Below are 23,228 nucleotides of genomic sequence, written 5' to 3' on the forward strand. Positions count from 1 at the left end.
ATGTGTTGAACCTTTCTGTGCGAGGCGTTCGGCTCGGTATGCAATACGAGCCGAGTAATTTATTTATTTATTTTTTTAAGATTTTTTTTTTATTTTTTTGGCATTTTCTGCCTTTATTTGACAGGACAGACAAGCGTGAAAGGGGGAGAGAGAGGGGGGATGACATGCAACAAAGGACCACAGGCTGGACTCGAACCCGGGCCGCTGCGGCAACAGCCTTGTACATGGGGCGTCTGCTCTGCCACTAAGCCGCTGACGCCCCACGAGCCGAGTAATTTGTTGACCTACTATTTGTTAGCACCATTTCTAGCAAGTCCTAGTTTTCTATTATTTTTTGAGTCATTCTAATGCGGCAACCTTTGATTAAAGGCAGGTGGGCTAACGTTTGGAGCGTGGAAGACACCATGGGGTTACAGTCTTTAACCGCAACCCATTTGGTTAGATTCTATTGTCTGATGAAGTCATTAAATACCCCATTGATTTGAATTAGTTTTTGTGAAGGCCTTTGTTTGGGGAATGTTTGTTTGGGGATTCTTGTTTCCATTTATTTTAAACGCGACAGTCAAGACAATCAGTTCATAGCGCCATCTTGCAAACCTGAAAATCAATCTACTCTCAAACCAACCAATGCACCCTGGATCATCAAACAGTGAGTAAAGCTAAACCAAAGACAGTGAGTTCACCGTATCTCCCGTTATGGCGTCTGTGGGCGGCTATTTTTTAACTTATTTGGAAACTGCAATACTATTACATCTGCAGAAATAAAATATACATCTTAAACTGTGTGAAATGTTATGTTTTCAGCGCCACTACACACGACGTAACATGCCATGCGCTGTGTGCCCATCCCACCCCAAAGCAATACATTCTACTCCAATGAGACATGCTAGGATGCACACTACGCTAAAGGGCTCGTTACAAAGTGGTTAGTAACACCTGTAACGCCATAACCAGACCACAAATAGAAAATCCTCCGATAACCTACAGGTCTGGCGTTGGGTGTTACTTTGGTTTCGATGTGAAACATAAAGGGGGATGGCGAGAGACTTAAAATGACAACGGTATGTCACATCTGCTACACAACTGTATGTTACATCAATGGGAGTACTTCAAACATGTTAACTCATTTCACTCCCCCCTGTGTGTCAGTGGGTGGAACAAAATGGAAACAAGGAGCAACACACATGCTACAAGCTAACGTTATCCCCGCAGCATTTAGGCAGACATTCCTACCTGATCACCAAAACGATTGATATGTTTATGGCCGCAGATATGAGACCTGACTTTGTAGTGGAAAACTCTTTACGAACATGCTAAATGTAATTGAGCCCACTTAGAATATTCCTTCATAAACCCATTACAGCCAGACTGTAATTTATGCTATGTACAAAAAAAACAAAACAAATAACAATGTTAGTTTTAAAACACTAAACATTTTAAAAACAAGTAAATTTATCTGGCATTTCATAAACAGAACTGTTTCTAGTGTTTGAATTTGTTTATAGCTATCATAAAGAGCTAGTTTTGTTTTGTATACAATGTGTCTTGTTCATGTAACGTATAGAGACAGAAGTCTATTTTGGGAGGGTGTCTCGCTGATGAGGCCAGCTACAGATGTGAAGAAACTGTTTTTGTGGCGTGAGGTGAGTGTTTCAAAGAGTTTACGACCCCTGATATTGGCTCGAGACATCCTAAAAGGATTTGTGTGTTGTGTTTTGCTCTGTTATCACTACCTGTAGTAGTATGGGCAGTTCTTGCGCTCAGCAGAGTCGGCTGTAACAGCGCTGACGATCTGCTCAGCGTCTGTGTTGACCAACTTGACAGAGTGGATGGTCAGGTGCTGATTGAGGTTAGCCCTGCACTTGGCTGCATAAGGACACAGGTGACACTTGTACTTCCTCTCTTCTGCAAAAATAAACACAAACACAAAGACCTCGGGTTACTGTAAACATTACCTCAGATGATATTTCATTAAGCTGCACTCAGCCTCTGAGCCTTCAAAGCAAGCTTAAACCTAATTACTTAATGCCTAACCCTGCCTCACCTTCGCCCGACCCCAACTGTAACTCTGATCCTTGGAAGAGGAAGAAAAAAAAGAAGAAAAAAAAAAAAAACACCTTGTGATGTCTGACAAAATCAACTTTTCGGAGTAGCATCTGGATGATTCTGTAGATGATAGTGAAAATATGAGGCACGTACAGACATAATTTTAACGTATTCGCCAGCACTATAAAATAATTTGGATAAAAACCAATGCAAAATAACAATCTCTCCTTTAATCCCGCAACAAATCAACATAACAACATGTCTTCTCCCTCTAGCTCCCCCTCAAACACACACACACACTCACACACACACACCATTTGCCCCAAGGACATGAAGCCAGGCAACCTTTATGTCGCCGGGGAAACCAAAAAGACCATCACACTGACATATGCCCCTGCTTCTGCTCTCTGTGGTGTGGCCAAGCTGTTCACAGCCAACGCTCTCAGATGGCGTGTGTGTGTGTGTGTGTCGTGTAGTGTGTGCACGCAAAATGTGAGAGCATGTCCAATTGTGCGGGGGCATTTTGTACACGAGTCTCCATTTGTGCGCCCAGTGATTTAGTCTGCAGTCCCAAGTAGGTTGCATTAATTTCTAATCCGGCGTTCATTGGCTTTAAATAAAATTGCATAAGCGGGATGCTTATTAATTTATTTTCCTAATAAGGATGGAGAGAGGGATTGCGGAAGACAGTGACGGGAGAGAATGGATCAATTGGGAGCAAAGGAGGGCCAAGTTTGAAAACACAGTGTAATCAAGACACAGGGGAGTGTACAGCTTCATCCTGAGGAAGTCTCCCGTGTCCGAGTGCGAGAGAGAAAGTGAATGAGGGAACCAATCGTGACTGCATCAGAAATACTGGTGTGTGTGTGTGTGTGTGTGTGTGGATACTCTGTGAGGCATCCCTCTAGCTGGGTAATTAGACGGGCAGTTTTCCCAGTGAGACTAATCATGGTAGTAATCTCTTTAAAGGAAGGGTAATCTAGTCTAGTCAACCTTATTTACTTACTGTGGGCAGCACAAACACAAGTACACATGCACAAACACACCAGCTTACATCTATACATTCGACAAAGACATGCAAATGTGCGGCGGTGGTGTGTTTTATTTACCTGTGTGCAGAGACAGATGTCTGGAAAGGGTCTGCTGTCTACCGAACACCTTGCCACAGACAGGACAGGGGAAGAGCTGTTCGTTTAGTCTCCACTGGGCGATCCCGTTTCCCGGCTCGCCGTCATCCTTTTCTGAGTCTGGAGCACACACACACACGCACACAAACACAGAAAACCATCCTCATCACTCACTGCTGACACAATCAGCCACAGAAGCATCCAGCAGGTAGACCAAAGGCTGTAAAGTCATGACGCTATAAATCAAAGTAACTTAAGTATAATATGTCTTGATGTTGAAACCGTAACTACCAAACCACAACACACTGCTGTGGTAGGTGCTAATGTAGTGATAGTGGTGTTCTTTGAATTGTAGGGTATTTTTATCATCAGGAAGTTTTGCCTTTATTTATTTAATAGTGGATGTATGAGAGGTGTCAGGAAGCAAGGGGATAAGGGGGACGAGGGGAATGAATGCAGCGCAGGTCAGAAACAAACCAGGGAAAGCTGTGATCAGTGCAGAATATTGTGTGTGTGTGTTAACCACCAGGATGCCCCATTTACATCCATCTTTAATGAGATTTAACACCAGTAAAACAGCTGGAACAATACAACTGTTTCTTCACTTCATATTTGCTTAAAGAACACTTTGCAGTGTTTCCCCTATAATTGTACAAGCCTAATGGGGCCAGGCCAAGAGATCTGTGTTTGTGGGGGAGACACTGAAATGATGAGGTATCATCTATTTCCAAATGGTTTCAGATGGACAAACTCTCTCAATATAACAAAAATAAAAACATATAAAAGACAAAGTCAACATCGAAATAAATCAGGGTCCTTGCATTAAATTCCTAAGAGTCATAGCAGATGAAAAACTAACATGGAGATATCGTATTGAACTTGTCTGCAAAAAGATGTCGGTTGGTATCTTATGTAGAGTATGTTCACTGGTTAATCATTCCTGTATGTAACTCTTTATTACAGCTTAATTTATCCTCATATAATGTTGCATGATACTGCTTAGGCTGCCACATGTCCAACTTATTCTAACAAGATTTTTCTAATTCAAAAGAAATTTTTGAGAGTGATTATCTTCGCTAAAAGACGCGACTCATCTGCTCCTCTCTTAAGAAATTATTAGCTTATATCTATCACTATCAATATCAGTTTTTAAGGTGAAATACCAGACATGTGTATTCATGTATAAATATATACACCTGACTCATGACCTGCCCAGTGTTTTCCAGAACTTATTTAAGTCTTCCTTAGACAGTCACTGATATTCCACAAGACACTCTAAGCACTTAAATCTAAGGTATTGTTGGACGTCCCTTAACCAATATTCACTGAAATAGAGGACCATCTCACTGGAACAACCTTCTTCCTTCACTACATTTAACATGGACATAATCGTTATTCAAAAAACATCTGAAAAGACCCTTAACATTTTACTGATGCATGTGTAATACATTTCAGAATGTAAATACAATTTTTTGTAATGAGTACATTTCTATCAATTTTGTGTCATTGCTTTGTTTTGAATTTTTGATCAGTTAAAATTTGTTTTTAACTTTTGCTTTTCACTTACAATCCCTGTTATTTTAAAGGGGAGGTATCTCCATAAGCCATTTTTGGCTTCTAACCTCTTCTGCACAATGTTTAAACTTTTTTTAAACAAGGTTTAAACTTTTCTGCATTCGCGGTCATTTAGGGTCACGCAAGTTTCTCTCCTCTCTGTACTTCACCGAGGGCAGGGCTGGAGCCGCAGCGGAGTGGAGCACACGAGAGGAGAGACAAGTGAAATGTGCGTTACTTGTTACTCAATTTGACAACTCTTTATGTTGCGCGCAATAAAACCTGCTATAGCCTTATGACAATAATGGTGACTAGCAAAAAAAAAAAATAAATTTTTTTTTTTTAACCTTGACAGTTACATTTCTGCAAATTTTTATACTTTTATTTAATGTTGTTTTCAAATATTTTTCTTGTTGCCAACCTGCAGCCACCTCAAAGCAGTCAACCTCTGGGAAACACTGACTTTGACAACTTGGGGAAATATGTTTGTTCCCCTTCGTACAGAGAGTTAGATGACAACGTTGATGCCATTCTCATATCTGTCCACTAAATATGAAGTTACAACCAGCTGGAAATTACCTTAGCTTGGCTCAAAGACTAGACACAAGGGGAAACAATAGATTTGCCAAGACACAAGAAAATGAAAACGTCCGGTCGAGAAATAGTCTGACACATAACCCCCCATAAACCACATCTTGTTTTTATATGTAACTTGGTGAGCTTTAAAGCTACCTGTATGTGTATCGTTGAATATTGAACTTTTTCGTTACCTATCCCTTAAGTGATAAATAAATTGAGATATATATTCTACCCAGCTTTAATAACCTCATACAGTATTCTCTTTCTGTTGAGGTGCCCGTGTGCTCTCCCACCGCTCATCAGTTCTAAGCCCTCCTATGGAGGCCGTGTGGCTCCCATGCTAATCAGCCTGCATTACTACGTACAGCGCTCTGCCTCTGGTCTCCACCCGACTACACAGACAGGCAGGAGAGGATGGAGGGGGACTGGAGATGGGACAAATGACACAGAAAAGAATCAATGACATGACGCAAGATACAGAAGAAATAAGCAGCCCTTTTTACACAGAGGTCAAACTACAGGGCCACTATGAAGTCCCCTTTGCATTTTTACACAGAACCATACCATTTACTGTCTCTTTTATGGCAGCTGACCTCATTGTTTTCCCAATTTGTGGACATTTGTGGCCATGTTCTTCGTCTTCGAGTTAGCTGCTAACTACAATCAGCTACTTTTTAAATCTTCTGCAGTGGGTCAGACACATAACATGCCCTCAAAACAGTACACCCGTGCTGCCACTGATCCCGTCCTGCTGGCTGTCCCTTTCATACAGACATCATTTCGGCTCTGTTCGTACCTCCGATTGCTGGCTTAAAAGCGAGACAACTCTGTCCCCCCACTCCACAATCGTACCTTTTATACAGAATGGCAAAGCAGCATGACAGCATGAAATTCCCACCCTGAAGAGGCAGTGTAAAAGGGGCTAGAGAGTGAAAGAGACAATACACTCACATCACATTTTACCAGCAGTGGATCTATCTATGATTAATCTAATTCCATTAAGATGCTGTGTAAGTACAACATGACATTCACTCATTTGGCTGCTTTAAATCATGGCAACGTGCTACTCTCTGGTAAAGTAGTGCTCAGCCAAAAACTAGGAGGTATACCAGTCTAGTTTATCAGGAAAAGTCTCATTCCCTTTTACTTCAGTGAGACAACAGAACTGACACACTGTGGGCTAATTTGCTAACCCACAAGACAGAAACCTGTCTGCTACCATTTGACAGATGCTCCTTGTCTCGCCTGCGGGTGGGATGCAGTGCAAATGCATTCTTAATGTTAACAGCAAGCACCAGTCCTTTGCTCTAAAGCCTGCAGCATACACGTTTCACTGTAGCTCTTGTTACTGTATGTCACCCCCCCTTCCCTCCCTCCCGCTGCACCCCATAATCAAAGAAATAAAAAGAATGAGAGCGACTATTTTCAGATGCTTTGATAGAGTCTGAAGAATTGAAGTTTCTGCTTTGAATTAAACCAGAATAAAAACGTATAGTACTTTTCTCATTGTGCTGTGCAACTTATGCAGATGGAGGCAGGATTTTTACTTCTCATCTGCAATGTGCAGAGAACACACAACACGCACTGACCTTGGACAAAACTTTTTGTATTTGCGAGGCATTAGATTCTTTAAGTTATTCTGAGTTTTACTCTCAGTGTTCATAAAGGATGGAAAAACTCTGCTGCTTACTTCCCCCTCTCACTTAAAGTTTTGATTCTTTGCAGATGGAAATCAGCGCACATGAGCCTGACAGTTCTGACTTTACAAAAGAAAGAGAAATTGAATCTTTAAGTCACATAATGTACAGTTTATACCGAACACCAAGTTGTGGTAGCTTCTTGAAGGCACATTTCACCATTAAAAGGGCTTTTTCCTTTTAAAGCCGCCCTACAAAACCCATTGATGAGGTGACTGTGGTGGTAAAGACGCCGCAATGAGGAAAAGCAGAATGTTTTCAGGAATTTGGGGGTATGTTTTATGTTAACTAAATGTTAAAGAACAGATGCATCGGCTTTGGAAGGTGGTGCGAAAGGACATTTTATTGTTGTGTCAATGACTCACAAACCCTGGAGCATTTTTTTTTTTCTGTATCTGTGTCACAGATTTAATCCCCTCTTTGCCCCTTAACATGCAAACTAATGAATTTATGATGTGTGTCTTTGTCTGTTTGCTTTTATTTGCCCTCACACATCTTTTTTGGAGCTGTCAAAGCAAAACACAGCACACTCTGTTTGATTCAAGCACACAAAAGAACTGTTTAAATTCTTAATTTAGAGGAGAATGGTTAGTATACAGTGCATATGGAAGGTATCTGTTGTGTACGCAGACAGCTGGAAGGTAAAAAGGGACACAAAATAAGTGTGAGATGCATGTGCACTACCTATAGCCACATTTGTTTGTCTCCATATGCTCTTGTGTACTTTGTTTTTATTCTGTTCTTATTACAGTTTTATATACCTCTCATTATGTATTTATTTTGCTTTCTGTTTTTTATCTGTACTTAATGTCCTTCTGCTGCTGCAACAACTGAACCTCCCTGCTGGGAAGGAATATAGGTTTATCTTTTTTTTTTTTTTTTGCAATTTTGGTATGTGCCACAAATGGACTGTTTTAGAACTGGTCAAAAATAATCTAATTCAAGTGCATCTTAATCTTAATTTAAAAAAGGCATATATAACTATGATTCATTCTAAGATATACCAAATATGCTGCAAGGGAAATAATGCAGCTATCACAAATTCGAATACTGAACAGAAATGTATTTGAACTTTGAGGAGCTACATCAGGTTCAAACTGCTTTTGAATAAAATAATGTTTGCATATTATTTTCACAGTGTTCCTTCTATGAAATATTGTTTCTAGGATATCAAAAATGGACCGCAAATTAGGAAATAGTTTATAAGCAGAGCCTGTTTTTAACTGGAGCTGAAATTATTAGTCCATTAGTTGATTGACACAATTTGAATGGGAAACTATTTTGATAATAAATCATTTAAGTTGATTTCTTAAACAGAAAAGAAAAAGGGCAAACACAATGTCTGATGAAGAGGCAGTCTCTCCAATGTAAGAACTTCCTGCTTTTCAGTTTTATATAACTGTGGGATGAATATCTTAATCGTCTGTCTCCAGTAGGTTTGTGACTCACCACTGTAATAAAGGTGAGTGAGGGCACATGTGTGATGGTAAATACATGTAAATGGACCAGTGCAAAGCAACATTTAGCTGAAAACTGTATGAGTAATCAGTACACACAGTGGCTATGTTTGTGGTTCCTCACGCAGAGTAAAGCCACACAGGCGGTGAAGGTGTCACAACACGAGACATGTCAAGAAACTTACTGCGACCCTGACCAACCTGCGGGTCGTGGACATCCTGACCTCCTGCATTAGCTGCAACCCGCCTCTCAACACGACCTGATATCCAAGTATAGCTGCCTGATTACGCTGCTTCTCTCCTAACTTATTGTCTGTGTGTGTGTGTGTGTTATTCTGAGAGTCCTAGACCTTCTTACGGAGCCTTGTAGTTAAAGCTTAGCACATAAAGGCATTAACTTGTCCTGACTCATAAGTGAAACTAGGGGACGGCCTGGTCACACAAGGTGATGAGAAGCCGGATGGCAAGGGCTGGAGGCCACGACCTGGCTAACACACTGATGATTAAGCCAGTTAGGGTGTGGCGTGAGCCTTGAAGTGGTTAATGGTTTAATTAGTGCTATTAGAGCTGGAGGGAGAGGGAGAGGGACACAAACAAGAAATGAGGATCGTAAGAAACCCCAGACTGAGGAGAGAAGACACTACCTCCTACTTACTTATTGTTTCTTGCTTAGAGGAATACATCACCCCCCAATGACCATTTGTCTATCAATTAATCACCAATGTTACATTGAATTAATGAAGAAAATGTGTTTTTCAGCATGTCTCCATGATGGAAAAATATAAAAATGGAGAAATTCTTGATGAATTTAAGGCATAGGTGTCTGTGTTTAACAACAGCAGTACTATATCAAAACATCTCATTTCAAACTCCCACACAACTCTTGTAGTGTTATCTGAGTTTCATCTATCCAGTCATATACTCAGTACTACTCAAACAGACCACCCCTTCCAACAAGGAATAAGTGAAACTTATCAGTGCTCTCTTCAAAGCCATACTCCATTGACAAAAACAGTAATTTTACCTTTCTGAACATGGGAGTTGCTGGTCTATCGCTGCCTCAAATAGTTAGTTTATTTGTGCTATTATGGGAATTTGCTGAATTCAAACTGACCTGTTAAAACATCAAAATCACACAATAACACAAACAAACAAACAGATCAAGGCAGTGATAAATTACTGTTGTCGTCAACGGAGTCTGGCTTTAAAGATAGTGTACCCTGTCGGAAAGGAAAGGGAAAGGATCCCCTTTTAGTCAACTCATCAAGAATTTCCCCAGTTTTTGGATTCTGGGTTCATTGGAGGTATGCAGGAAAAACAAAATTTCTTCATAAATTCAACGTAATACAAGGTAACTGAAATACAAATGATCATTGGAGAGGTAAGGTTTTGGCCTCATGCACCATTAGCAGCTATTAAAATTAACATTTTTTACGTCTCAGAAATACTATTAAGGGTGGTTGCCAATTATGTAGTTCACAGATAAATAGTTGTGGAGTGAACATAATCATCTATGAGCGTATAAAAATACAACCCTTATCTCCTGGTGTTTAATCATAACTTGACTATAATAATATAAATAAAAATAACTATTTTGCATTCTAGAAAAAAACAGGTACATTGTCAAATGCATTATTAAAATATCTGCAATAATGATGTCAGCTTTTCTTAAATACACAGCAAGTTTCAAGACAAAATAACGACAGCTAATCTCTATAAACAGATATCTGTATGCTGAGTATGTGGGCAATGGGGCAAGATTTTGGTATTGGACGTGTTCTGGTTTGACCACTCGTATTTGAAGGGCAGGTAAACAGTCCATGTGGAGAGGCAGTACGCATTGGCTGAAATGCAATCTTGGAAACCATCAGTCATAGTTAACAGTTTAACTTTATATTTGTTATTCAGATATCTGTTTATGAAGATAAGTTGAAATGACCAGCGCACAGAAGAAGAAGTCTCACCCTGGATATCTGCTCTCTGCACCGGATCAGCCTGAAATATTGTCTGTCGCCTCTAGAGGCTTTATTATTGTCAAACGATAGCCGATGGGTTCTGAGACTCTAACACAACAGTCAATTGTCACTCATTGCTCACCAACAAGTGGAAACTACAAGCGCTAAAAAAAAAAGACGCCGGCGTGAAAGTGCCAAAAACTGCAGTTCCTCTAATGCCCTGTTGAGGCTGGCTGCAAAAGTGAGTCAATCCCAATAGACACCCAGGTTAAAATGCTCAACTTTATAGCAGAAATAAACATGTTTACAGCCTATGAGGCATCATCACAGTCTGTGAGTCAAATATGGTCACTTCTGCCTCCAAGAAACCAAGATGGTAATGGTTAAAATGCTGAACTGGAGGCTTCAAAACAGGAGTCACGGTGGCTACGTCTATAATTTCATACAGTTTTTGCTCACACTTCATTTTAGGATCTAAATTAATAATACCACAATAAACTTAGCGAAACCAATGAGTCTCTTTATGTTGTTGTTTTGGAAAGGTGGCATGAACTAACAGGAAAGGACAGTTAAGTTCACCATCCACTATACAGAAAATCTGTTTGATTGAAGATCTGCCTTCCTACAGCTGCAACTACAAACACTCACCAATATTTAGAACAGCAGGGTGACAAAACTGATTGAAACCAAAATGCAGATAGACAAAAGAAAAAGAGCAGGCGTAGAGAGGCATACAGTGAAAAGAGTAAAACAGTAAAAGAGCGAGCAGCAGAGGCTGGATCTGAAGCTTAAACACACAAGGGAAAGGGGAGGTGGTCTGGGCGAATTAACTTTCAGGACACTCTTGACACCCAGAAGCCAATCAGATTTTCATTAACTGGCAGAGGGACAGGCAAAGCTGGCACAAGCTAATTAACCTCTGGATCTCTCACTGCCAAAGGAACATGGAGGGAAGTTCTGGGATGCCAGGGAAGAGGGGAGGAGAGGGAGACGGGGGATGCCCTGGGCAGAGGCCTTTGGGTTGGGAAATGCGTGAGAGTGCAGAAAGGCTGCATGGAGCTCTAAAAATGAAACGGGGAGAGGGGGTTTTACCACAGAGGAGGGTGAGATCATGTTAAGTTGGAGGTGGTTAATTGAGATGTGTCCTTGTGGCCGTATACTAAGATTTAAAGGTGTCTTCATGTGTAACTGGATGTTGAGTAACTCGCCAAGCTACAAAGCTTCTGTGTGAGAGTGTATGTGTGCAAGGAGTGTCTGTAAATGTATGCATATGTATGTGTACAGCATGTGTATAATGAGCATCTCTGCATATACAATTATTGCTCCGAGCTACAGTGAAAATATCATGAAGACTTGGACATGTCTTTGAAGACACTGTGCTATGAATGATGCAACAGTACTGACTGTTGGCTGTTAATTACGTCCGCGTCTTGACCAGCTGCAGATCATTTTCTGTCTATTATTTATTTGGAGAAATGGCAAAACAACGTGAACAAACATAAAGACACTGTGTCTGCAACTAACGATCATTTTTACTGTCGATTACTCTGACGATTATTTTCTCGGTTAATTGTTTTTGTCGATGAGGTGTTAAGAAGTAGTGAAAAAATGCAATTCACAACTTCTTACTCACACTGCACAAAAACCCACTAACATCTGGCTTTTGTATTTAATGGAAAAGGTTACAATCAGCATTTACTACTACGACAAATGACTCTGCAGTGGTCACGGGCGTTTATCAGTTCTAATCGGATGCGATTCAAGGTGCATCCGATCCAAAGTCAAGGTGGGTGAATGTGCCAACTTTAGCCCCTTTGCCAGTGTGATGAAATGACAGGCCGCCACAAAACACTGTCCACGTCTGCCTGAGCAGCGCTTGAAAATCATTCCAAATTTAGTTGTCACTGATTCTGAGAGAAAGACTCGAGCCGTACACGTGCCATGTTTTTTGTGCCCTCAAATTCATCGTTTTTAATGTAGCCACGTGGCAGGTGTGCTCAAACGCCGAGCAACGCATTCCTGAAGGCCTATTTTTTAGGATGCAACAGCCACGCCCCAAGATAAACCGAGTTTAACTTTTGGAATACAGCACTGCATGTCATGTGACGAGCAACAACCAATCACAGCCAACAGATATCTTTCTCTTCTTCCATAAAAGTCAGTCTGTGATAAATACAGAAAACTTGATCATTTTGGTGCAGAGCTGTCAGAGCTTTACATCTGCCCCACAGATGATATGCCCACACACATAAGATCAGCTCTGCACTCAGGATTTGAGGTAGATAGGTTATGATATTATGACTGTTAAGACTGCTTAGCAACGTCAGATGCAACCTGTCACCGCGCTCATGAAAGCTGGCTCAAAATAGGCACAAAAGTAGAGCCCAGCACCCGACCTTGCGTTTTCCAGGCGATTAAAGACGCAGCATGTGTGCGGCCCCTTAATAGGTAAGACAGATTTTTTTAAAAAACAGAAGTAAACACTGTAACATTTTCTTTAAATTTTTTTTTCCAGGCTTTTTTTTTTGCCTTTAATGGATTACGCAGATGAGGGGGGAGAGTGACACGCTGCCTGCTCTAACCACTAAGCAACAACACCGTTACATTTTCAATGACCTCCATGCTGCTTTCTAATGTTTACTAGCCTGGCGGTGATGTCGATCGGATGCAACAGAAATAAAAAAACAAAAAGGCACGCTCATCCACTGCAGAGCCAGGGTACACAGCTCTGGTCTACTGGAAACAAGAAAGCAGCTACTGCCTATTTTTAACAGGTTTCCCATCTTTTAAAAAACCTGCATACACCCACTAATTTTGGTGAAGAAAGGGTATCAGATCCAGGATGATGTCTTCGCACAATCAAGAGCCAGAGGATATCCAATTTACAGTTCTACATTACAAAGGAAAAACAATAAATATTTACATCTGAGAAGCTGGAACCAGAAAATGTTTCACATATTAGCTTGAACACTGATCAAAACGTTAAATTGATCGTCATGATAGTTGCACATTAATTTTCTGTCAACTGACTAATCGATTCATTGACTAATAGTTGCATCTTTAAACAACACAATATGAGCTGATGCCCATCCTTCTACTGCCTACAAAAAAACTGCTAGTGATATGTCTGTTCCTCTACTACTACTCTAGTTATGTTCCTGTGCGTGTGTGTGTGTGTGTGTGTGTGTGTGTGTGTGTGTGTGTGTGTGTGTGTCTTACCGTGGAATGGTGCCCTGGTAGAGGAGCTGGCTTCTGCGGGGGAAGAGCTCTTGGAGCGCGAGTTAAAGGGTGATTGTCTGAAGCACTCGTCCAGGAACGGACTGAAACATGATGCATAATACTAACAGTTTATACAGCTACTAAATAAAACACATATTCAGACTGTATTTAATGCAGGATATTTCCTTATTGTGAAGCAAACACACACACAGGGTATTATTGACTCACCTGTTTATTCCCACCATGTTACTGTCTTTGTGGTTGTTGGCTTTGCTGACTTTTTCTGGAAAAACAAACAAACATATCAACCTAGTCAGTACAGTAACATTAATATGTTTACACTTAACCATTTGTGTTAAACATTACACCATCTATTCAACCCATAGGCAATCTGTAAACAGATACAGGAGTTACATCTACCTCATATGTACAAGCATTTGATCAAGTGACTGATGTTCCATTGTTAGGACACATGATGAAAACTGAGCCGTCTCCATGACAATTACGCACTCTCTATCTGCTGATGAAAACGTGGCTGTTGTCTCCAGGAAAAGTGGACCTTGAATTAAGAAGCTAGTGTTTTATGTTTTCACTCTGAGTCCTGAGTAACTGTAGAGAACAGATATGTAGATGTAGAAGCATCCTGATGCCCTATAAATTATTCTGTTAACAAATGGTTGCCAAAAATGTCCTAAAGCTTCCCCGCACATTGCCCATTATAGAGCAGAGAAACAAACACTATATGATCCTGATTCCTTGAAGTTTAACTCGGCTGGTAAAGCACAGGTTGGCCATGCCAGCAGGGGTGCACTGGCCATCTGGAGTAGTGGGAGTCTCTCTGGTGGGCCCGCCGACCTGTGGGCCGAGAGTTAGCCCAGGAACACCAATATGAGAAGATTTTTGAAAAGTAACAATGTGCATGAATGGTCAGATCAGACAACCCAGATGGTGTGTGTGTGTGTGTGTGTGTGTGTGTGTAGATGGTAAAACAAAAACATTACAAAAACATTACAAACACCTCTCAACACTATAGAGTTCAACATAAATCCACTGACAGCAGCATCAAGAAGCGCCAAGAGTTAAAACAACACCACTAACATAATGTCAAAACACAGTTCAGATAATAAACTTGAGAAAGTTAGGATTTATTCTAAGGATGTCTTATTAGATTGCATTATAGTGTACAGATCTACCTAACAGAAAAGTACCCAGTGTACAATAATATCCACCACCTTTGAACACGCAGGAAAAGTCTGTTGAAAGCCATTTATCAGGACGAAATATTCATATATCTCATGGTGCTACTTTAGGAGGAATAAAAGCGAAATGTGTTTCCAGCTGGTGATTATCAACCTAACCTGTGTCTGACCTGCAATGCAGAGATTTTCTCACACATCAGCACCTGGTTCTAACTAGCTGCGCTTTTCCTCTCTACTTTTCCCAACTTGTAAAAACCCAAAGGCTTTTTATTTCCTGACATAACAACGTGCTGCTGAGAATAATCTTAATGTGATCGATCAACTGAATTCGACATCTCCTGACGCTTAAAGGGAGGTTTTGCCGGTTTTCAACCAGCCTTGTATCATGATACAGGTAGTATGGGTAAATGATCTATGGTGAACTTGTCACCATCTTGCCAGCACCAAGATCTCCCGCCAGATGACATGCCACTTGGGCTGTTGCTCAAACTACAGATTGTTCTTCCCTATTTTTATATACCCGCCACCACAGACACAAAGAGTACAGGTATGATATAGGAACAGTAAACTAAGCTCCACCTTCACATGCCTGTTGGGTCAGAGAGGTGACGACACACCTAAAGCTACAAGAGCTGAGATATCGCAATCAGGGCTCTATTAAAAAATACTACAAGGCATGGCAGCCCTTCCTGGACTACTTTAACAACCTTCCATGTGCCAGGTTGACTGAATAAGGCCTTCAATCCCACCCCCTTGATTTAGTTTATATTCAGTTATCAACTTATTCAATTATTATTTAATTTAGTTCAGTTTATTTTCTCTGATTTATCTATTTTACTGTTATTATTGATCTTAACATTGTTTTGAGTTACCTATGTCTGGCTTTACCTCTCCTACTTGTACTTTTTATTACTGTTTGCCCATGTGCTGTGTTCCTTTTGTACAGATTGCCTGAAAAATGCAATAAAATCAGTTAAAATAAACAGTAAACTAAGTAGTTGATGCCTATTTCTCACCTAAAATGTTTTCAGAAACACTGTTCAGCTGCCATATTTTTTTCAAACAGGCAACTCGCATTATGTCACCCACCAGGGGGAACCTTTACAGGTCTGGTGTGGCACAGTGCATTCTGGTAGTTGTAGGTTTTCTACCTCTTGAGCAAAAGCAAATGCCTCAGTCCTTCTTCTCTGTTTACCTGGTCATGTAGCACCAGTTTCAAAGTATGTGCGTCCTTCTCCTGCATAGACAGCCCCGTTTCATGAAGAGACCTTCTTTCCAGCAGTGAAATACTTCTTTAATAAGCCTTATATTATATTTCAATGGAATAGTTTGTCCTGATAGTACTAGTGGTGCTTGTTTATTTCCAGTGCCTCCACTACAAAATGCTGCAGGACACTTTTCAATGAAGATTAACATGAAAGCATTAATATAAAAGTGTCAATAACTACTTGTGTTTTCCAAAGAGCCTTGATGCCTTGGGAGTGTTCACACCTGAGATCACACCTGTTCATGATCATGCACTAAGACAACTCTGTTCAAGAATAATTTTAATACTGTTGCATGCACCTGTAGTGACACAAGCAGAGGGCATCAAAGTCCACCTCAATACACCAGATATTTGGAGTGCTTCTTCCGAGTGAGTCACTTCAGGTCCGACATGCTTGCAGCTCATGATCTGAATACTTGTAAAGTAGCAGCCATTTCTGGCTTCTCACAGAGAGGCTGAGTCTTAAATACAAACGATTTTAAGAGGTTTCTAAGTGGTAAGTAAAGTGAGAATTGTAAAATCAGCTCTAATACCACTACTTGGCCAGCTGCTGTGAGCATAGTGTATGGGTTTCTGTATTCAGCTGTAAAGAGTGCTATACAAAATGCCTGAGAATGGAGCCATATGTGTGAGTTTCAAGGCGATGCACTGAAGTGAATTTCAAAGCTGCAACCATCTCAGTGTTCAGAGCGACCTTGCTACTGATGTGTCTCTGAGGTCCTACTGCTCTGGGTAATTCATATTGATTGCTCATTGTGTGACAGCAGCCCACTCTGTTCCAGTCCCCCTCACATTCAAACCCAGTTCTAAGGGGGCGGTTGTCGCTGTTGCCAGGCTAGCGATGCCCTGGCCTCCCTGGGTGGGCATACTGTGTACCCCTGCTGCCCTCTCTACCCTCCTTATCCTCTGCCCCCCGCTACAACCCCCCACCCCTAAACACCCCACTCCGTCACACTGCTCGCCAAGGACAGAGGTCTCTTTCCACGTTGCCATGGAGATGCCGCACGGGAGAAATGTAAAGGGAGGAGGGAGGAAGCGAGGGAGGGGAAGTGCAGGGGGCGAGCGTGTGCAGCCAAGTGTGCTTGAGCCGGCATGTCTGAAAACGAGTCAAGGGAGAGAGAGGGAGAGAGAATGAGAGAAAGGAGGAGAGGGAGGAGGGAAGAGGGGGCATTTGTGCAGACACCACTCCCCATGGGGCCTTGTGTGAGTGTGTAAAGGTGTGCATGCAAGACTGTGTGGGAAAGAAAGACTGCCAATGTGTGAATTTGTGAATATGTGTGAGAGCAAGACGAGGAAAAAGATTTTACACGAGCTTGTTTCACTATATGGCATTTCAGCGAAGCAATCAGAGGCTGGATAGAGCCGAGGTCACAGCCCAGGACTACAAGCCTGACCCCACATGCGCGCACACACACACACACATCTGCACCTTCTCCCTGAGGGGGCGATGGTTCCACCTCAAAGCTCTGTCTTAATCTAGCAATACAAACAGCTGTCTGCAGCTTCAATGTCACTTTCATGGCCGCACAGGTAAAAAGCAGGATGTCATTACATGTCATATATCCTCGACTTTACAAGAGAGCCACCAGGGGATGGAAACGGAAACATGTAGGTTTTATGGTCGAATATCAAAAAACTGTCCAAGGTTTACACTGCGGCGCTGCGGGGGAAAAGAAGACATGTTACTGTGCATGTATGTGTGGATCTACCGTCCCTCGGAGAGCAGCGTGTGCCTGACAGCGTGCATGTCTTGAAGGAACATACCTGACAATTTGAACAGTAGTTCGGAGGCCATTTTGACCGATATGTCCTGGGAGAAGAGGTCTTTCTGGGGGCGGGCCAACGTCTCGGGGAGGTTACTCATTGGCTCAGTCTTCTCACTCGCCCCTAAAGTGCTGAAGGCCAGCAGGTGAGAGGCAGGTGGGGTGAGTTCTGCAGGGGGTGGGTCCACCTCCATGGGCTCTGCCTTTACTTTCACCTTCTGGTACTGATCTTTGTTGTTCTCTGCAGCAGATAATTGAACAAGAGAAGAATTACTGGTTGGACTCTGAGGAGATTCAACCGTTATACATTATCTAAGGGTAAACACATTTTTGTTTTATTTAAAGAATCTGGGTTACTGTGACCAGTTTAAGGATTATACACTAACCAGCAAAAACAGAAACCTGTGTAATGTGATGCAATGCATTATCCTTGACTGAGGTAGGATTTTGAATGCAGGGCTTTTACTTGTAAAGCACTATTTGACTAGTTCTGACCAAGTTTTCATACACAAAATATTCCAGCTTTTGCCCTTACTCTGAAAAAGACAATATTCTCACTAAGCTGTTTACAGTGTTAATGAAAATGAATATTCTGGGGCACTCACTAGCTCGAAAAAAGAACTCCCGCACACTGTCTAACTTGCAAAAATAATGATTTTAATGCTGCTGCAACATTTCAGTGACTAGCTCTTCATCAGGCAAACAGTTTTGTAACAAAGAGAAGCCATCTTAAGTAGGAGAGGCTGTGAGTTTGCACACATTACCCATGTGCAGTAGGAAGACATCAATACCAAACATCAAAAAGTTAACAATCAACATTATACACAGAAACAGAGGAACAAACAGCTTAGTGACAATCCTAAATACACCCCCACTAGCTCACCTGGTAGAGCAGGCGTCTCATGTACAAAGGCTGTGTCCTTGCTGTAGCGGCTGTGGGTTTGATTGCAACCAACAGCCCTTTGCTGCATGTCATACTCCCCCTATCTCTGCCACCTTAATGTTGTATCTGTCCTATCAAATAAAGCCAAAGCCCCCCCAAAATAATCTAAAAAAAAAAAAAAAAAAAAAAAAGAATATGCTAGTATTTGTGTTGTATACTTTGATTTACATGTCAAAATACATGAAAATGTAACAATATCATGTACCTGCATACCAAATTAAGGCCTTATTCGATGTGTTTTTTTGATGTGTTCATACAGCCCAAATTCACGCGTCCCACATCTGCCTCAAGAGGCTCTACACTCAGTAAGATATATGACACGTGGTCTATGGTTGTAGACTCCACATGGAAAAAATCCACACACACACACACAAACAAAAAAAAAACATTAACACTCCAAAAAAGCAACAGAGGAGGGATCCCTCTGCTGTAAATGCCCTACATATCGAATGAGTCAGAGGATAACTTAAATTTTTTCATGAAGATTTGCAGACTTGAGAAGTATAAAAATTTTTAGGTAAAGACATACAACATTAGATAAACACTTGCTGACTTTCACCCGAATGTACAGGTAAATAATTTATCCAGCATACATGTTTAAAGAAGTTGTAAAGATAGAAATAAAACCAAAAGAGGGAAATCCAAATAACAGCCAAAACATTGCAGCCAAAGCCGAGCTGAGCCGGTTAGCATCTAGCTGTGTAATTATTAGGGCAAGAGGCCACCGGGAGGTCACACAGTCGCTCGGGGAGGGCTCCAGCAGCTCATGTAGGTTCACTGAAGCAAACAGGAAAGACACCAAAACACTCTGAATGTTAACGAAGACGGGATGAATCTATGTTTAGAATAACCAGAGGTGTTTGGATAGAAGAGGCTCTGATTGACAGTGGTTTTTCAGCACACGAACAATGGCCTGAAAGGGTGAAAACAGCTGTTGACTCACTTCTCATACAAGTTCAAGAGGTGAGGCGAAGTGAGCGGGCTAAAAATAGTCGAGATGGCATCTGTTAGGAATGTCCCGAGCCGATCTGCAGAATCAAACACTGACTCTCCTCTCTCTGTGGATATTAAACAAAAGACTATAGGCCGCCATAAAAAAATATTGGAAACTATTAAAGGGAAACTGTGTGCAGGCTATATTTTCTTAATGCGGAGCTATTCCACTGTAAGAAATTGGTTCTCTAATGGCCTCTGTGGCTAAATTTACTAGATTAAATGTAGGCCTACTTGAGGCTACAGTGAGTATACACTGCACAGTTGTATGATTTGGAATAAATAAACTCACTGGTACATCTGTTAGCATCTGTGCATCACACACATCTGATCTTTGACTGCAGGGAAGGCAGTGTCTCAGTGTGGTGACAAGCAGGAGCAAGACAAAGCAGTGGGGTTGATACAGTGCTGCTGACATGGCGACTCAGCACGATTATGGGATATATGAATTTGGCAGGGCATCGGGAGCAGTGGGAGGGGCGGGGGGGGTTAGGAGAGCTGGAGAAAGAGTAGGGAGGGAGGGAGATACAAGGCAGTAACCCTGCGCTAACCCTGCCACCCCCCTCCCCTCACATTCTCCACTCCTCCGCTGAACGAGGCTAGTGTGAGACACCAAGACGGGTCCTGCAGTACATAGTGTGCACGTGTGAAACATGCGAGAATATCCACTGAATCAGTATGCATGCTACTGTGTTTACGTGGGCGAATTAAAGTGTAAACTCCCCCTCGCCGCCTCCCTGAGGTCCAGGTGTAGCCAGCATGTGGGGGACACTGACAACCATCAGCCCCACTAATCCTTTAATCAGGTGGCCAGAGTTGGCCAAGAGTAACCTAGGAGAGGCTGATGGAGGGGCAGAGCAGAGGAGGAGAGAGACGGGAGGGCGGAGGGGTGAGGGTGGGGGTGGGGGCACAGCTCTGCAAGGGTCAAAAAAGGGACACGCGAGCTTCCATCATTGGATCACCACCCTAACGACAGAGGCTGAGTGGACCGCTGCACTGCAAAAACACACACAGTCACACACAAAAACGCATCCCCAGACTAACGGATACTATATGTGCTTGAGCTCCCAGCGCTGGGACAAACATGCTTACGACCCAAAGAGCAGTCCACGTGACGGAGAGAGAGAAAATATTTGATTCGTAAACACACAGACACCACGTTGAAAGCATCACATCACAGCAGGTCAGATCAGAAGTCTACCTGTCACACAATGAAAATGTGGCCTTACTCCCACACTGATAATAGCTATGGCTTTTTGGTCAGGGTCGTGACCTAATGTTCTGAAGCCATAAAAAGCAGCCCTCAGTCCGCCTGAATCCAGCTTGTGTGTGTCTGTAAGTGAGAGCGTGAGAGTGTGCGTGTCTGTGTGTGTGCCCTGTGTGTCTATGAGCGTATGTGTCATCCCCTCTGGAGCAGAAGCCTCTTCTGTGATACACCAGCTGCCATTAGGCCACAGAATCAGGTCTGGAGGAATGTGTGTCTGTGTGTGTGCCTGTGTGTGTGTGTGTGTTGGTGTGAATATACAAAGTGCCTGTGCCCTTTCTAAATAAATATCATAGCTTTTTTCTAGTTACAGTGTTGCTTCAATTCCTCTTAATAAAACTTCAAAATAAGCCAAAGCTACAGTTATTTTCAAGAACTACGGGACATAAATGGAGTTAAACTGCAGGCTGATATTTTATGTGTGTGCATTTTAGAAATTTGTGAGATAGTTGCACCACCACCGAAAATGAAAACTGGTATTTGGTGGTTTATATTGTGATATTTTAGAAACACCATAATCATGTAGATGGGAGCCACTGTTGTGGTTATATTTGAGGAATAAAAACCAGGGAAACTGACTTCCTATTTCATTACAAATAATCTACTTTATTACATTTTCAAGTTCAAAATTTGGCCTAGATGTGAAAGACTATTAATGTTACAACAAAATGCACAAAGTCCTCTGCAGAGTTTGGCTGGCTGTCCTCCTGTCTGAAGGGACAACATGGTCCAACGTAACTATCAGTACTATTAATATTTTATGTATTAATGTCAATAAATCTTTTTAAAACTTTTGGTCCAAAAATTAAATTTTCTTTTTTCCCCAAAGGTTTCAATAGTGAATTGCTAAAACTTTTTGTAAATTTAAGAGCAGGCGTAACAACTGAAGACCCGTTGAAACAGTAGTTAGAGCGTCTTTAGCTTCTGCGCTGTGATGAATTTTCTAGTTAGGATGGCAGGAGAAATGACACCCACATACCGATTCAACTGAGCTGGACAGCCACAAAAAAGGTTCACTGGCTGAGATTGATGCCAAAAGATGTCAATTTATTTAAAACATCCGTGCACAAAAAGAAGGGTGCTTAAAGTGCAAAAAGTGAGTAATAAAAAGTGATAAAACCAGCATCAAACATTTCAGTTATTGACTCAGCCCGTGAACCTTTTTTGTCGCTGTCCAGCTCAGTGGAATTGGTGTGCAGGTACTTCTGTCATCCTCTCTTGATTGTTTATTGTACTGACACACCCAACTTTTTTTGTTGCCCTAAGTTGGCGCAGTTTCACAGCAGCCTTAAGACTATGTATTTTCTCATGAAATCGATTATTTGAGCCGACTACAGTAACAAGAAGAGATCAAATTCTTTGCATTTGGGACTGTTAGAAAGTGGGCGGGTGTTGTCTTTAACGTGATACAGCGGAGTCCGATGCTGAGCAAATTGTCGGCTCCTCAAACACCCCCCTCATCATAAGATCAGGAGGACGAAGGAGGGATGAATGAATTAGACCTCAACCACACAGTTTTGAAAATGAAAACAAAGGTTTCGCCCGCTGATATCCAAACACACATCTCATTCTATCTCTCTCCATATTGCTGTTAGGTACGACAACCTACAAACAATGAAGTGTGGTTTTATATGACCAGTGTGGCTAGCTAGTTGCCCATTTGATTGGACAAACTGTTGCAAACTCCCCTGAGTGCAAAATGAGTTATCAAACATTTGAAACATTTTCACGTAAAGAGGAAAGACACAGATTTTGATGTAGAAAATGCTCTGATAGAGATTTTTCAACAAGTATTTAGCATATGACAAAAGATTAATGATCAATTAACACAGGGGCACAGGATTAAAACTAGGAAATTGTATATTTCATTTCATGGGGACTTGAAGTTCACATGCACACATCTGTTCGTTTGTTTGGTAAATAAATGTGAACTTTTAGTTTTAATTGGGTTTTACTTTCAGTGTTTAAGATTCATGTCTCTGCTTAAACAGATGCACATGGACTCTATTCATGAAGCAGCACGTGCTTTAGAAACTAATGACAAACTGTTAGTTGAAGTCTCTCCGGATCAGACGGGTTAAAACTTGTCCAAATGTGACCCTTTAGGTAAAAGGCTGCAAACCAAAGCTTCTATCAGCTCCGTTTGGTTTGAAACCACAGCAGCA

General features: G+C 41.6%; 1 protein-coding gene across 2 annotated transcripts in view; it reads right to left on the reverse strand.

Annotated features, from left to right (window-relative positions):
* Positions 1–23,228, reverse strand: part of znf827 (zinc finger protein 827) — a 79,473-nt gene that overhangs the window by 14,055 nt on the left and 42,190 nt on the right. For both annotated transcript variants that reach the window (XM_049567814.1, XM_049567823.1), the window contains exons 6-10: positions 17,865–18,104; positions 13,863–13,917; positions 13,635–13,735; positions 3,156–3,293; positions 1,734–1,905 (exon numbers count right to left, since the gene is read on the reverse strand). In XM_049567814.1, coding sequence (XP_049423771.1) covers positions 1,734–1,905; positions 3,156–3,293; positions 13,635–13,735; positions 13,863–13,917; positions 17,865–18,104 — 706 coding nt within the window. The remainder of the gene's footprint in view (positions 1–1,733; positions 1,906–3,155; positions 3,294–13,634; positions 13,736–13,862; positions 13,918–17,864; positions 18,105–23,228) is intronic.

This window comes from Epinephelus fuscoguttatus, linkage group LG3 (genome assembly GCF_011397635.1).
Source record: "Epinephelus fuscoguttatus linkage group LG3, E.fuscoguttatus.final_Chr_v1".
NCBI classification, from domain to species: Eukaryota; Metazoa; Chordata; class Actinopteri; order Perciformes; family Serranidae; genus Epinephelus; species Epinephelus fuscoguttatus.